Source organism: Drosophila montana, unplaced genomic scaffold, assembly GCF_035044405.1.
Source record: "Drosophila montana isolate Dmon_TW-CO22-7 unplaced genomic scaffold, ASM3504440v1 contig_2438_1, whole genome shotgun sequence".
In the NCBI taxonomy this organism is placed as follows: Eukaryota; Metazoa; Arthropoda; class Insecta; order Diptera; family Drosophilidae; genus Drosophila; species Drosophila montana.
In genome coordinates, this window is record NW_026997315.1 from 2,935,215 (window position 1) to 2,948,316 (window position 13,102).

Sequence of the window (13,102 nt, forward strand, 5' to 3'; positions counted from 1 at the left end):
CCAGACAACAGACAACAATTGAGGCAAGGACCTCATACAGCTCATCCTCCAGCTGCTGCTGTTGCTGCAGAGCTAAAGCCAAACAAACAAACAAACAAATAGCAGAGGAGCTGGCAACAGGATCTGCTGAAGGTGCATAGCAACGCACACATAACAGCACGTAAACTCATTTAAACGCACACACGAGCACACAGGTGGGACGGCCAGGTGGCATTTGGCAAGTTGGCCAGGGGCAAGTTGGTAGCTGGAGGTAACCATGACTGCGTGTGTCTTTTTCACAGACTGCGAGTTTCAGTGGGCGATGAATTGACAACAGCCACAAGCAGCTGTACCAAGAAGCACTGGGCGTGGCGCCGCAGCAATAGCTCAGCAATGTGCAGCAAACGGTTGCGGCTGACGTTTTGCCTCATTTTGCGCGACAGGAAATGCGATTTCTTTCGGGCTAGCGTGCGTATGTGTGTGTGTGACAGGCAACTTATAAGCAGTCTCTCTCTCTCTCTCTCTTTTTATGCAAACAGACACTAAGTAGCATAGTTACACGCACGCACACATACACACAGACTCGCACACACGCATACCCAATATGATATATTCCTAAAAAGCTCAGTTGCCGTGCGGCAGTTGCGTCAACAAAAAATGCGTTTTGCGGTCGCCGCAGCTGCAGCTTGTTGCTGCCTGCTGCTGCCAGTGTGCGCGTGTGTGTGGTAAATAAAATTGCATTCAATATTTTTCTTGGTTGTTGCGTTTGTGATGAGATTTTGCAGCCACCTGCAAACGGCTTTTGGCCCCCTTTACCCCTTTAGCGCTAACAATTTATGGCTGCTGCATTTGCCATAAATTTTATTTCAATTTTTTTGTTTTTGTTTTTCCTGCATTATCTTGCACGAGCACGTGCATAATTATGGACAATGATTTACCAAGACGCAGCAGTGCGCAGAACGTCCACAAATTCCTTAGGATAAAAGAGTGATAAAAGGTTTATTTTTTTTTTGACTCATGTTCATAAGCCTTTCAACTGAAATTATCTGACTGCTGGCTGACCCCATTATCAATATGTAGACTGGATCTACCTAACGCATCAAGTCCTGCAAACATACACAAGAATGTGGTCGAGTAGGTACTCTGAAGACAAGCTCCTTACTCGCAATCCTGATAAGAATGCTATTCTTTTTATTATAAGTTATGTTGTTGGAGCGGATACTGTACACATTATATGTATATTGTTCTTTTATGAAGTTGCGAATATTACAAAGATTACATTATATTCTATACACCTAATACAAGCTTTTCCCATTTATTGCCTGCAGGCATGACTTGAACATGTGCGGTAGCTTAAATGTCCAACACACATTTCGTGTCTTTTCCTAATATCCATTTACTTCAACCTTTGAGCAGATTGTAAACAGATAATAAATATTTAATTTAAATATATGTGAGAATATTTTGCTATTTTTTATTTACAGCTTTCAATTGCACTAAATTTCTGAAGCTGAAACCAAAGAACATTTTTCGTGGCAGCGAGTGCATTTGAAAAGGAATTTCCATTTGCATCTGAAAGTATGCAACACTTTTGCCAGCATCGGCTCATTTGATGTTGCACAATTTGGCATTGGATACTTTTAAGCGCAGCGGTTAAATTTATTTTCTTGCTACACTTCCGCCTCTCATGCGTTCTCGCACAAGCTCTCCGTTTCCGTGCGTTTCGTGTGTATCGGTGTGTGTGGGGATGTGTGTGGGTGTGTAGAAGTAACGTCATCAACTTGAACTGGCCATTTGCGTTGGCATGTGCGCAATTCATAAATATTTATTTTGTTCGCCTTTGTGCACAAAAGTTGTGCGCGTGTGTGCAACGCTCTGGCATGCCAATCCATTGGTGTGACCTTTCGGTTAAAGGAATGTTTAAATTTATCAATGAATGAATGCTTGACTTTAAGTTTTATCGAAATACATAAACAAAACTTGTTTGTTTTTGGCATAAATCCGTGTTGGCCACACAGCATCCACAGCAGTCCTTGTGGTAAAATAAATTTTCTGCAATTCATGACAGCAGCAGCAGTGGCAGCCGTATACAGGTGTGGGCGTGGCCGCAAGTACGTGCCGAGACACGAAACTTTTGTGAAAAGGATTAGAGTCGACGTACTCCTGCACCCCACAGCAGAAAAATACCCCAAGGATTTAAAAGGCAATCAAATTAAATTGTTTTTGCGGTTAGCCGCAAAAGTTCTTCGGTTCAACTCAGAAATGCCAAAGTGCCATAGAATATGAAAACCACTCGGCCAGGCCGGCAATAATTTGTATTTTATATAAATTTTGTTTATATGTTTGTCTTACCCCCTCTTTTTTTTAATGATAAACGAGCACTCAGCTGCCTGACAAAAATGTCAATTAAATTTATTTACATGCAGCGCAAATCAAGCAAAATTCTTTAGCTGTTGACGCAGCTACAAAAGGCCGATCCAATTCAATTCAAGCACCTATAAATACTTACCTGTACATTTGTTTACGTGGCCAGCCCAATCAGATGTAAACAAGAGTCGCCGGAAGTAGGCCACATAAACAACAAACACATCGCACTACATTTACAACAACAACAACAAATCAAATAGGCAATAAATGAAGAACATGATGAAAATACGGATGTCCATCAAGCAGTTATTACAGAAAAATGGTTTAATATATAAATGTGAATTACTTATTACAATAGTTTTTGCAGAATTATTTTTTTTAAATTTTAATTACATACTTTTATAGTTAGAATTGTAGTTATCATTGTTGCTTATTTGAGAGACGAGTATAAAATTTGTCCCAGTAGCAAAAAGAAGCCACTTTCTTTTCTTCTAACCTATCCTTAAGCTAGACTAAGTACAAAATATGTTAAGTACAAAATATGTTAAGAAATCTACAGCACACAAACTTTCTATTATACCAAACATACAATTTACACCTGTCTATGTTGTAATATGAATTAATAATAAGATCTGTATATATTCGAAAAATTAGGTTCTGAAAAATGATTAAAAGACATGCTTAGAAATTTGGTGCTGAAAAAAATAAAGCAATTGCTCCAAAGAATGTTTTACTTTTGCGACAACAATGTAAATGGAAATTATTAAAAATTAATTTATTAATTAACTAATATAAATTAAATAAAATCTATTAATATTATTAACATAAAATCAAACTTCATTTTTTTTTTTTAAAAAAGTATTCTCAAAGACTTTTTGTAATTATATCATATCTTATAAGCCCCATCTTACAGGCAAAATATTAACGTGCTAAAAGTGAAATGTATTTGAGTAAAACTAATATCCCTGCTACGCTACAGGGTATCAGCAACAGCCAGCACTCAATTTGTCCCTCTGGCACATGTGATGCCAGCAGCAGCAACGGCTAGAGACTGCTGCATTTGCTGGCCACTGTGATTGCGCATCTTTGTCATTGTGCCACTTTGACACAAGTTCAAGCGACAAGGTCCACAAGGCTCATAAATTTGTAGCGCTTCGGGCCACGTTAACATTGATTTCTGGCTGTCAACGCGCTGCAAAAGGCCAAATGCCACTAATTTTAATAATAAAGCAAGCATCAAGCAGCCAGCGCCAACAGCAGTGACACATATATATATCTATATTTATATATATATATAGCTACTTATGTGCGTGAACTGTCGTAAAATGCGGCGCCATCTACAAAACCAACAACAAGAGCAACAAAATTCGACCACAGCTGCAGTCAACGACTCGGCGACGACCTTAGTGAGAGGAAAAGCGAGCGAGTGAAATATTTTTCCATATAGCATAAAATTCAAGCGTATATATATGTTTGTGGAAATTAAATAATTTATATTGCCATTTGTCTACATACTTTGCATATTTGCCATTAATGACCCAGAAAAATAATTGCGGCTAAAACAACAACTCGAAAAAACGCACGCTGAGATGAAAGGCGAACAGCTAGAATTAGGATAGATGGCCAAGATAGAAGACGCCATGTGGTTAGGGAAAGAGTAAAATTAATAGAGTGTGCTCTGTGTTGTGCCCCTGGGTGTGCGTATGTGTGTGTGTCATTTTGGGCGTGCAGATCAGATCAAGGTTGCCTTGTGCGTTGGTAGAAACGAGCAGAAGAGACTGGAAGTCAGTAAAATAACTTAATCAATAAAATTCAACTAGATCACAAGCTTATGTTAAATATATTAATTGAAAGACTATATTAATTAAAAACATATTTTATATTATACTTTTGCTTTTTGGCTCTAGATCACCACCAAGCCCGGCTAGCTCAGTCGGTAGAGCATGAGACTCTTAATCTCAGGGTCGTGGGTTCGAGCCCCACGTTGGGCGCGACACAACTTTTTTAAGTTTGCTTTCTTAAGATTTGACTATCTGCAATTAATAAATTAACTTCATATAATATAATGCATAACTTTTTTCTACAATAACAATAATAAGCACACTTATTTTAGAAACTATTTTGAAGAAAATAAGTTTTAACGCGTTGATAAAAGATCTTTTGACATTATCGACCGTAAATATTATTGAATAATATTAGAAATTACTTTAAGGAAATTTTACTTTACGAAATAATTGTGCTTTATCAAAATATCTTCGATTACGATCTCTCATCCAGCAGTCGAATCAATAATTTTCTGATCCTCATTTAGACGTGTTATCCATTGCTCTACAGGACGAAGTCGCCATTTTACAGATTTCTAAATAACGATATTAAAATAATAAACTATGTATATATTATGACATTAAAATGTTGTATACACAAAAGCATATATTTTTCCTTAACTCGCCAACTTTGACTATAAAAACATACATTTTTTTTGGCGACTACCTGTCGCACTTGGCAAAGCCAAAAACTTTTAGAGAGAAAAAAAAACGGAAAAATTCTCAGCCACAGTTTGGTTTTCCTGTTTTATCTCACGTACGGCAAACGTTGCCCGGCCCCCAAAGGCCCACACCCACACAGAATTGGTGCTAATGGACCATTGCTGTGCTGCATGCAACGCCAAGAGATTCGGTTTATTATTAGCTCCGAAGAAGTTTGGCGAGGTAAACATATTGGCTTTGTGTTGCGCCAACAGCACGCAGTCCGCGTTGCCGCATGAAAATTACAAAACAAGTGAGAATGTTATTGGTCACGTATGCTCGACGAAATGATACCCTATACGGGTGTTTAAAAATTATGGGAAGAAATCCGAAAATCTCTTTTGTAGATAAAAAACAAAGAAAATATATTAAACACTACTAAATGCACGCAATTGACAAATCCACAGAAACTAAATATACCCCCTTAAATTTTTATGTGCTGGTCATCAAAATATAAAAGCGCACGCACAAGGTACACACACACGCACACACACACATGAAAACTGTTTCGAAAATTGTGCACGAACAATACGAAAATAGAGCCGCGAGGCGTTGGCAGGCCGAAAAAAAGCGCTCTCCCGAAAACCTGATTGAAATTGTTAAAAACTAAATGTTTTTCGAACAGTTGAGCGTGCAATGAGCAGCCGTGCGGAGTGCAGCCAAAAAAAATACGATTGAAAATGTTGTCAAAATATTTGCAAAAAAGTGTGCAGCATTGATATGTAAACATTTTTACAACAAAAATGAGCCCTAAAATAAAAACAAACAAAAAATTAATTTAAAAATCCCCAAAAAAAAAAAAAACAAATAAAAATAAAACAAGCTGAACAATTGAAAATGCAGGAGCTGCCGCTCGCTAAATGATTTCGTGCACACTAAATAACAAACAAAAGTTTTGCTGTTTGATTTGTTTTTTGTATCACGAAAGCATTTTAGGCAACGCCTAGCCAAAATACAACAATAAGAGAAAAAATGGCGAACGGAAAACAAAAACGTGCCGTGTGCGCGATTTTCGATTTCCAAGTGAAAAGCAGCTGCGAAAAAAAAGCGCGCATAAAAAAGCACGAATAGAGAGCGGCAGCACCCGCTGCGCTTAGCGCATTTAAGGATTTGCATTATTTAAAACAAAGCTCGAGCTGGACTAAAACGGTTTGCCTTCGCCCAAGTCACTTTATAGTGCATCAAAGCCGAATGCATTTGCCGGACCTTTGCAAATCAAAACGTGGCTTAGTGTCCACTCACCGGCCCACGCTCCGGCACACTCTTCGACCCACGCTCCGACCCACTCGGCAGCCCACTCTTCGGCTCACTCGCCGGTCCACTTTACCGCACTCCTGCAGCTTTAAGCCAGAGCTCTATAGAGTCCTGTTCACAGCCGCAAACGCGTCGGAACACGTTCGCAGACAGCGTTTTGTTTATTTGCCTTCGCTGTCCACTCGGCCTGCTGCCCAGTCACATGGCGTATACGTAATTTTTTTTTCTGTTTTACACTGCCAAGGCTTCTGTTTTGCTCTGTCGGCTTAGTGCGTATTGTTGTTTACATTTTAAAGCAATTTAAGTTAGCCGCCTGCAACAAAGACAGACCAATTAGAGCAGACCAAAACGCAGTTAGTCGAGCTGCCTACGTCTGCAGTTCCGATTCCCCCACTCCCCATTCTCGCTAGCCATCTATTATACTGAAATGCATGACGCATTTATAGCCCGGCTGTCCGGCAATTAAGCATTCTTCCGTCCGATAAGATAGGCTACAAGTACTTCAACTTGCACCCACAACTGTGTGTCTGTGGGAGTGTGTGTGTGTGAGTCTGTGTGCTGGCTCTTATCGGCCATGATGTTAACCCATATAAATATAGCAAAGCGTAATTTAATAATGTTGGCCAGATAATGGCCAAGTAGCCTTGTACTTGGCAAATATTTAAGATTCACACTTGAGTTTAGAGAAAACGAACACAAAATTTAACTAAAGCTAAATATGCGAGGAATTTCGGGGCTACTGAATATCACAGTCATAATGCGTAATCCGCGAGTTTGTTTTTATTTTTAATCTACATTATTATCATAAGATCAAGTTTTCTTTGCTCAAGTAGACAGTATTTCTTTTTGGATGTTTGGTTTCTTTTATTTTTAAACGAATTAAATTTGAAAAACAGCGCAAGCCCAAAATAATAGAGTTTAATCTCTAAGTGTTAAGAAAGTTAGTTACTTTGATCCGTCTGTCCGGCTGTCCCGCTGTCTGTCTGTCCGTCCGTATGTATGAACGTGTCGATCTTAGAACCTATGAGAGCTAGTCTGAACATTTTGAAGGTAGGTCCTCCTAGCGCCCGTGCTATCCGACAATCGATAACTAGCTCCGTTTTCAAGCAATCGATATAAATCGATATCGATATCCGGTTTTTTGAGCAAATCTCTTGGGTATTAAGAGCTAAAGGCACCAAAATTGACATGTAGCTTTTAGAATAGTATATACAGAGTATATAGTATCTTTCAATTTATAACTAACCTCCCTCATCAGCGAGAGCTGCATTTGGTGTTGGCAGAAGAAGGTTTAGGGTATCCGTTAGTCGGGCACTACCGATAAGAGGATTCTATGTGTAACTATTCAAGATGCAGATCTATAATTGTCAAAGCTTACTTATTTTCTCCTTATTTGTTCTAAGGGTGGCCCAAAAATGCTTTAGACTGATTTATGTTATAGCTAAAGATCTACTACGGATCGCTAAGCTAGATTGGCATAGTTGAGTTTGATGTGAGTTATGTTAGTTGCGCAAACATTTAAAAGCGCTTTAGCTTATGTTTCTTCTCAAGAAATATTAACAAACTATAAATTGAGCAGCAAATTTAGAAACTCAGATATATATTATTTATTGCGAATTAACTTGAAATTTCATAAAGTACGAAATTCCACTCTCATGCTAATATTTTATTGACATCTAGTAGAAATTTCTAATAATGAACCAAGGGTTACATTTTTTAACATTTAATCATAAAGAAATTTCATATCAGCCAAAAGGCATTTTTTCACCAAGCTGTAAAAAGTAAATCACAAAAATGTATTTATCAGTCGTATTTAATTTCACCAGGAAGTTAAAACACAGCTCAGCGCCCAAAATACCATATAGTCGATCCAACAAACAACACAATAAACAGCTGCATTTTATTTGCTGTATCTTTGAAACACAAGTTATTGACAGCTAGCGCTTAGCAAGTATTGATGGGCCATAACAAACTTGGGCCTGATAAGCCAAATCTCAACGAAGGTCAATGGTGTGATACAAGCAACTGAGCGATTGACAACTTTTTGGCCAACAACAACAACGACAACAAAAAAAAAAACGTGACACATGCCCAGCGAAAGAATGCAACTGAAAGCGGCAACAAGTTGCGAAGCGCACAGAAAACGGCAGATAAGAGAGAGAGACGCCAGACACAAAGGGGCAAAGGCGGGGGCCATAGGAAGCCATTTGCCAGGGCATATATATATTTATATATACATAACTGTACGACAAGTAGGTGGCAAAAAGCTGCCAAAAAATTGAAAAAAAAAAATAGAAAATTCACACACTACAAAAATGTGTTAAACGACAGCAAGGAAAATGATTTTCATTCGTTTACCAAATACAAGCCGCAAAGAGAGCGCAACATACAAATTGTTTTGCAATTTATTTTTATAACTAAACAGACAGAACGATACAGATACAGATACGCTGGCTAGAGCAGCGGCAACAGCGAGCACAGCTCGTGGGCCCAATGTATTTGTATCTTTTTTTTTTTGTTTCTTTGTTTATTTATAGATATAGAACAAAAACGTTCGCGAGCGCTGGCACTGGGCTAGTCTGAGAGTCGGAGTCGGAGTCGAGTCGATCGGCGACAAGTCGTGCCAGGCCCGCCCCCCTTACAACGGCGCCCCTGCTGCCAGCCAGGCTGCCATCAGCAATCAGCCAAGCACACTCGCACACTCGCACACTCTCACACACACGCACACATATACACCCCTTTATAATTGAGCGCCAAAGAGCGGCAAGCAGAAAGGCAAAAGAAAAATATTGGCAATGCGGGGCCCCAAATCAAATAATGTGGCGCAGGCCAAAAACAGTTTGATGCACAACGCTCGCTCGCGATGACGATGACACAATAGCACGCAATCAAAGGTAGCCTCAGCTCAAAACCGAGTCCATCCCCCCTCAAAAAGCAAATCAAAGAAATAACGGAAAAACTTTTTCAAATATTACACATACGCAACGTGTCCTAAGCCATAAGTCGGAGCTGAAAATCATATAAAAATTCGCAAAGCTTAATAATTTTTTGTGTCATTTTTTAAGTGCGTAGCAAAATATAATAAAAAAAAATATTGCAAACAAAAATAAAAAAATAAATAAATCAAAATAACACAAAATTTTGCTGCGAAGTGAAGTTCAGTCAAAAGAAAATCATTTATTTTTGACACAACGCAAAAAGAAAATGTTTTGTGTTATAAAAAAAAATTTGTGTGAAATATTATAGATAGCAGCAAATAGCAAAAACAAGTGTGTACAAACATACAAATAAAAAAATATATAAAAAACAATTTTAAATATATCTCAAGTACGTATATATTGTAAAGCAAAACAGCCAAAACGGGCACTCGTCTACGTGAACCCAGCGCCAAGGGACGCAGTCAGAGCAAAATGATCTACATCGATGACTCAGAGCCGGAAGGCGGTAAGTCGCTAACTAGTTACTAACTAATTCATATATATATATATATATATATATATATATTAAAGGGGAATAGTCAATAGTGAGGCTGATAAAGTTGAACAAAGTGAAAATAGAAAAACGACGACAACGCTGCGTATGCGTATTCCGTATCAGTGACAAGTGATATTTGATAAGATAAGAGTGCCTTACAAATATCTATAAAAAAAACCTGTCCACTGATACGCCGGAAAGTAATATGAGTTTGATTACAGCTGTAAATTGGGCATTAAAAAGCTCTTACAATAGTTCTTGACTAGTTTATTATAGACAATAATTTATAGAATCTATCTTAAGCTGATTGGGTCTGCACTAGTTCAATTATTCACAATCTATTTAAAATTGTGATAAGCTAAGGACAAGGTCGGTCGTGAAAGCACAAAAGTAAAGTCGAGTATGTGAATAAGATGTTATATATATGTCACATTATATCTATTAAATTTAGCGGGTCAATCAATTAAAAATCCTGCTCGTCTTTCCACAAAAATACAATTTTCATAAAAGTTAATTTCTTTTGAACTACAACTTCTTATTGGCCCCACTCTGCTCAAGACATAAAGCTAAAAAGGAACGACTGCAAAAAGACAAATCAAATCAAGACAAATCTGTAGATTAGCAGCTGTTCCTTTTCATTTTTGGGGTCTTTTGCCAATTTAGTTATCGCTTCTAACTACTCTTTAATAAAGGACCAACAGCCCAGGCGCAATAAACATTTGTGTGCCATGATGCAAAGCATTAACTTTAATGCACAGATAAAAACCGAAACCGAACAACAACAAAATATCTGTAAAAATCAAGCAAAAACAAAGCCAGCCGAAAAACAACAAAATACCGAACAAATGCTTAAACGATTTAGAGCCAATGCGGCTCAGCTACCAAATGGCCAAGGCTTTTAAAAATACATGAATTTCAATAAAATACGACAATGGAGCAATGGCAGCCAAAAAAAATATAACAAGAAAAACCGGGGAGGAAAAGGGTCCATAGATAAGACGGGCTGTGATCAGGAAACGTTTGCGCCGCCATTTTCATTGTCAGAAACAATAAATTTCACGCATAAAACACTGAAAGCAAATGCTTTTTTTTTTGTTGCCGTTCATATTAAAGTTTGGGCGCTGGCAACCAAAAGGCGTTGAAGGATAAACGTCAAACGTAAATTTTAGGATGGGCACGCAGGAAAGTGTGCGATGGGCAGCGGCGGGCGGGGTAAGCTTCGGGTATGCGTAAGAGTAACTACAGTGGCTTTGCTTTGAAAATTTGCACTGGCTTAGAAACCTAAGACAATGTCAGGCCAACTCAAACGGAAACGGAAGTGTCAAGTAGTTGGATGAGCGACAAAAGAGAGAACGCGATAGAGACACAGAAAGAGAGAGAGGGAGCGAAGAACAAATAGTCAGACAAAATAAAAGGCAAAAGCATATAGCATGAAAAATGGCAAGCGCGAAGCAATTTGAAAAATGAAAGGGGCAACGAGTCGAAATCAAAAAAAAAAGCAATGCAAACGTTATACAGTGCACAGGCTAAGTTAAAAAAAGTCATTGCTAAACTACAAAATACTCTGTAATAAAAAATTCACGAATAAAACGAATAAAAAGCGGGTTTAATTGGGAGTTTAAATGTTAAAGAAAATAAAGATGTTTTATATAATTGAGGCGTTTTATTTATCAAGTCGAACGTGTATAGAAAGGTGTCAGCAAGAGTAATTTTATTTATCAATATAATTTGGAATATCTTAATGCTTTCCTTAGAAAGGGGTAAGCAAATATATAAATGAACGATGATTTATATATTTTTTTATATAATATGCTATCTTTTTATTGCTTCAATTGAATTTTAATTCTATTAAAAACTAATCCTAACTACTCTCAAGAAAATTGCTGCAGAATTTGTATCCATTCTACATGTAATACATCTTAAGATCGATAATAATATATGTCTAAATAAATTTTATTAATAATTTATATTCAGTTGCATATTTAAGAAACACAATAAATATACAAATAATTAATTTTTTCTCTGAACTCAATAATTGGGTATGCATTTAATTAATCCCAATTACTTGAGTGAAAATACTTCGCAAAATAAGTATCAGGTCGCGCTTAGCCCTTGCATACAGGGTATTAGCTGTGGCATGTGCTCTTGTATTTGCCTTCGTGTTTTCGGGGTGTGACCGCACACGGGCGTCGTGATTTAGTGTCGGGCAACCTCACAACGCCTACGTCACGCCCATAAGCCAAAAAAAGAAGAAAAAAAAACAGAAAAGGGTTGCGCTGCGGCGGCTCGATTTCCCAGGCCGTTTTCTCAAATTGGCAAATAACAACAAACGGAAATACTTTTGCTACAGGTGTGAGGAACTTGAAACCCTTTTCCGTGAGTGTGTGTGTGAATGTGTGCTGGCAAATTGCTCAGTTTTTATTTGTCCCCTCTGTGTGTGTGTGTGTGTGTGTGTGTGTGTGTGTAGGCTTTTGTCTGGCTGTTGACACAGCTGAATTATGTGCTAATGGCGCGAAAGCTGATTTCTCAATTTCCGTTTAGGGACCCAGCCGGATTGTTAAATGATCTCAACACGCTCTCTCTCTCAACAAACTTGCCTCAAATTGTGTCTACCACAAACTTTAACAGCCAAGCGGAAATGAAAAAAATTTCAACAGCAACTGCACGGAAATTACCAAACCGCACAGAAATTAAAAATACTCGTTAATAAAACTATGTAAATACAGTTTCACAGTGTCTTTTTATGAAACACACGAATATAAATTATTTAAAGCTCTGCCAACACTTGGAATTTACTTTATTTATTTAATGGAACTGCGATTTAGTCTACTAGACAAACAATTTAAAAATTCAATTGCTTTATCAGCGCCAAGCCAAACAAATTGCTAGCTAAATAATGTATACAATATTTTCATATACACATATATAATTTTTGTTTTAACATTTAAAAACATGTAGACAGCAACCGACCAACAAAAAAATGCATTAAACTGCTGGCCAACGCCTCATGTTGGCGTCATTTAATGCGCACAAATGTTCGTATATTTAGCTAAGAGATTTTCGGGCCACAGTAAAATAATTTACAAGCAATCTGAAGAACGAGAATCTTTGAAAATGAGCTTGAGGCCCATTAAAAATTTCAGCTTCCTAGCTCTTGAGGCTTGGGCTGTGCGTTGATCACCAATAAATCAGTCAATCAATCAGTCAGTCTATTAGTCAGTTAATCAATCAGTGAGTCAGTCAGGAAGTCAGTCAATCAGTCCGTAAGTCAGTCAGACAGTCAGTAAGTCAGGCAATCATTCAGTCAGTCAATCAATCAGTCAGTCATTGAGTCGGTCAGTAAGTCAATCAGCCAGTCAGTAAGCCAGGACAAACAGTTTTATACGTATACATACATATATAGCCAAAAAATAAAAGATAGCCTTTAAAAATTAAATGATTTAATAAATATTACTATATAACTGAAGCCCTATTGAATGCTATTCGTACCATTTTAACAGCAC

At 37.7% G+C, this 13,102-nt stretch overlaps 1 protein-coding gene and 1 non-coding gene across 2 annotated transcripts in view; both read left to right on the forward strand.

Annotated features, from left to right (window-relative positions):
• The first annotated feature begins 4,264 nt into the window (after positions 1 to 4,264).
• TRNAK-CUU (transfer RNA lysine (anticodon CUU)) lies at positions 4,265 to 4,337 on the forward strand. The gene has a single exon. It is a non-coding gene; the product is annotated as a tRNA-Lys (tRNA).
• Positions 4,338 to 8,680: 4,343 nt separating this feature from the next.
• The window catches only part of sqa (spaghetti-squash activator), a 28,404-nt gene continuing 23,982 nt past the window's right edge, over positions 8,681 to 13,102 (forward strand). Inside the window, exon 1 of the mRNA XM_064681776.1 lies at positions 8,681 to 9,569. Within this exon, the coding sequence (XP_064537846.1) occupies positions 9,536 to 9,569 (34 nt within the window). The 5' untranslated portion in view covers positions 8,681 to 9,535. The remainder of the gene's footprint in view (positions 9,570 to 13,102) is intronic.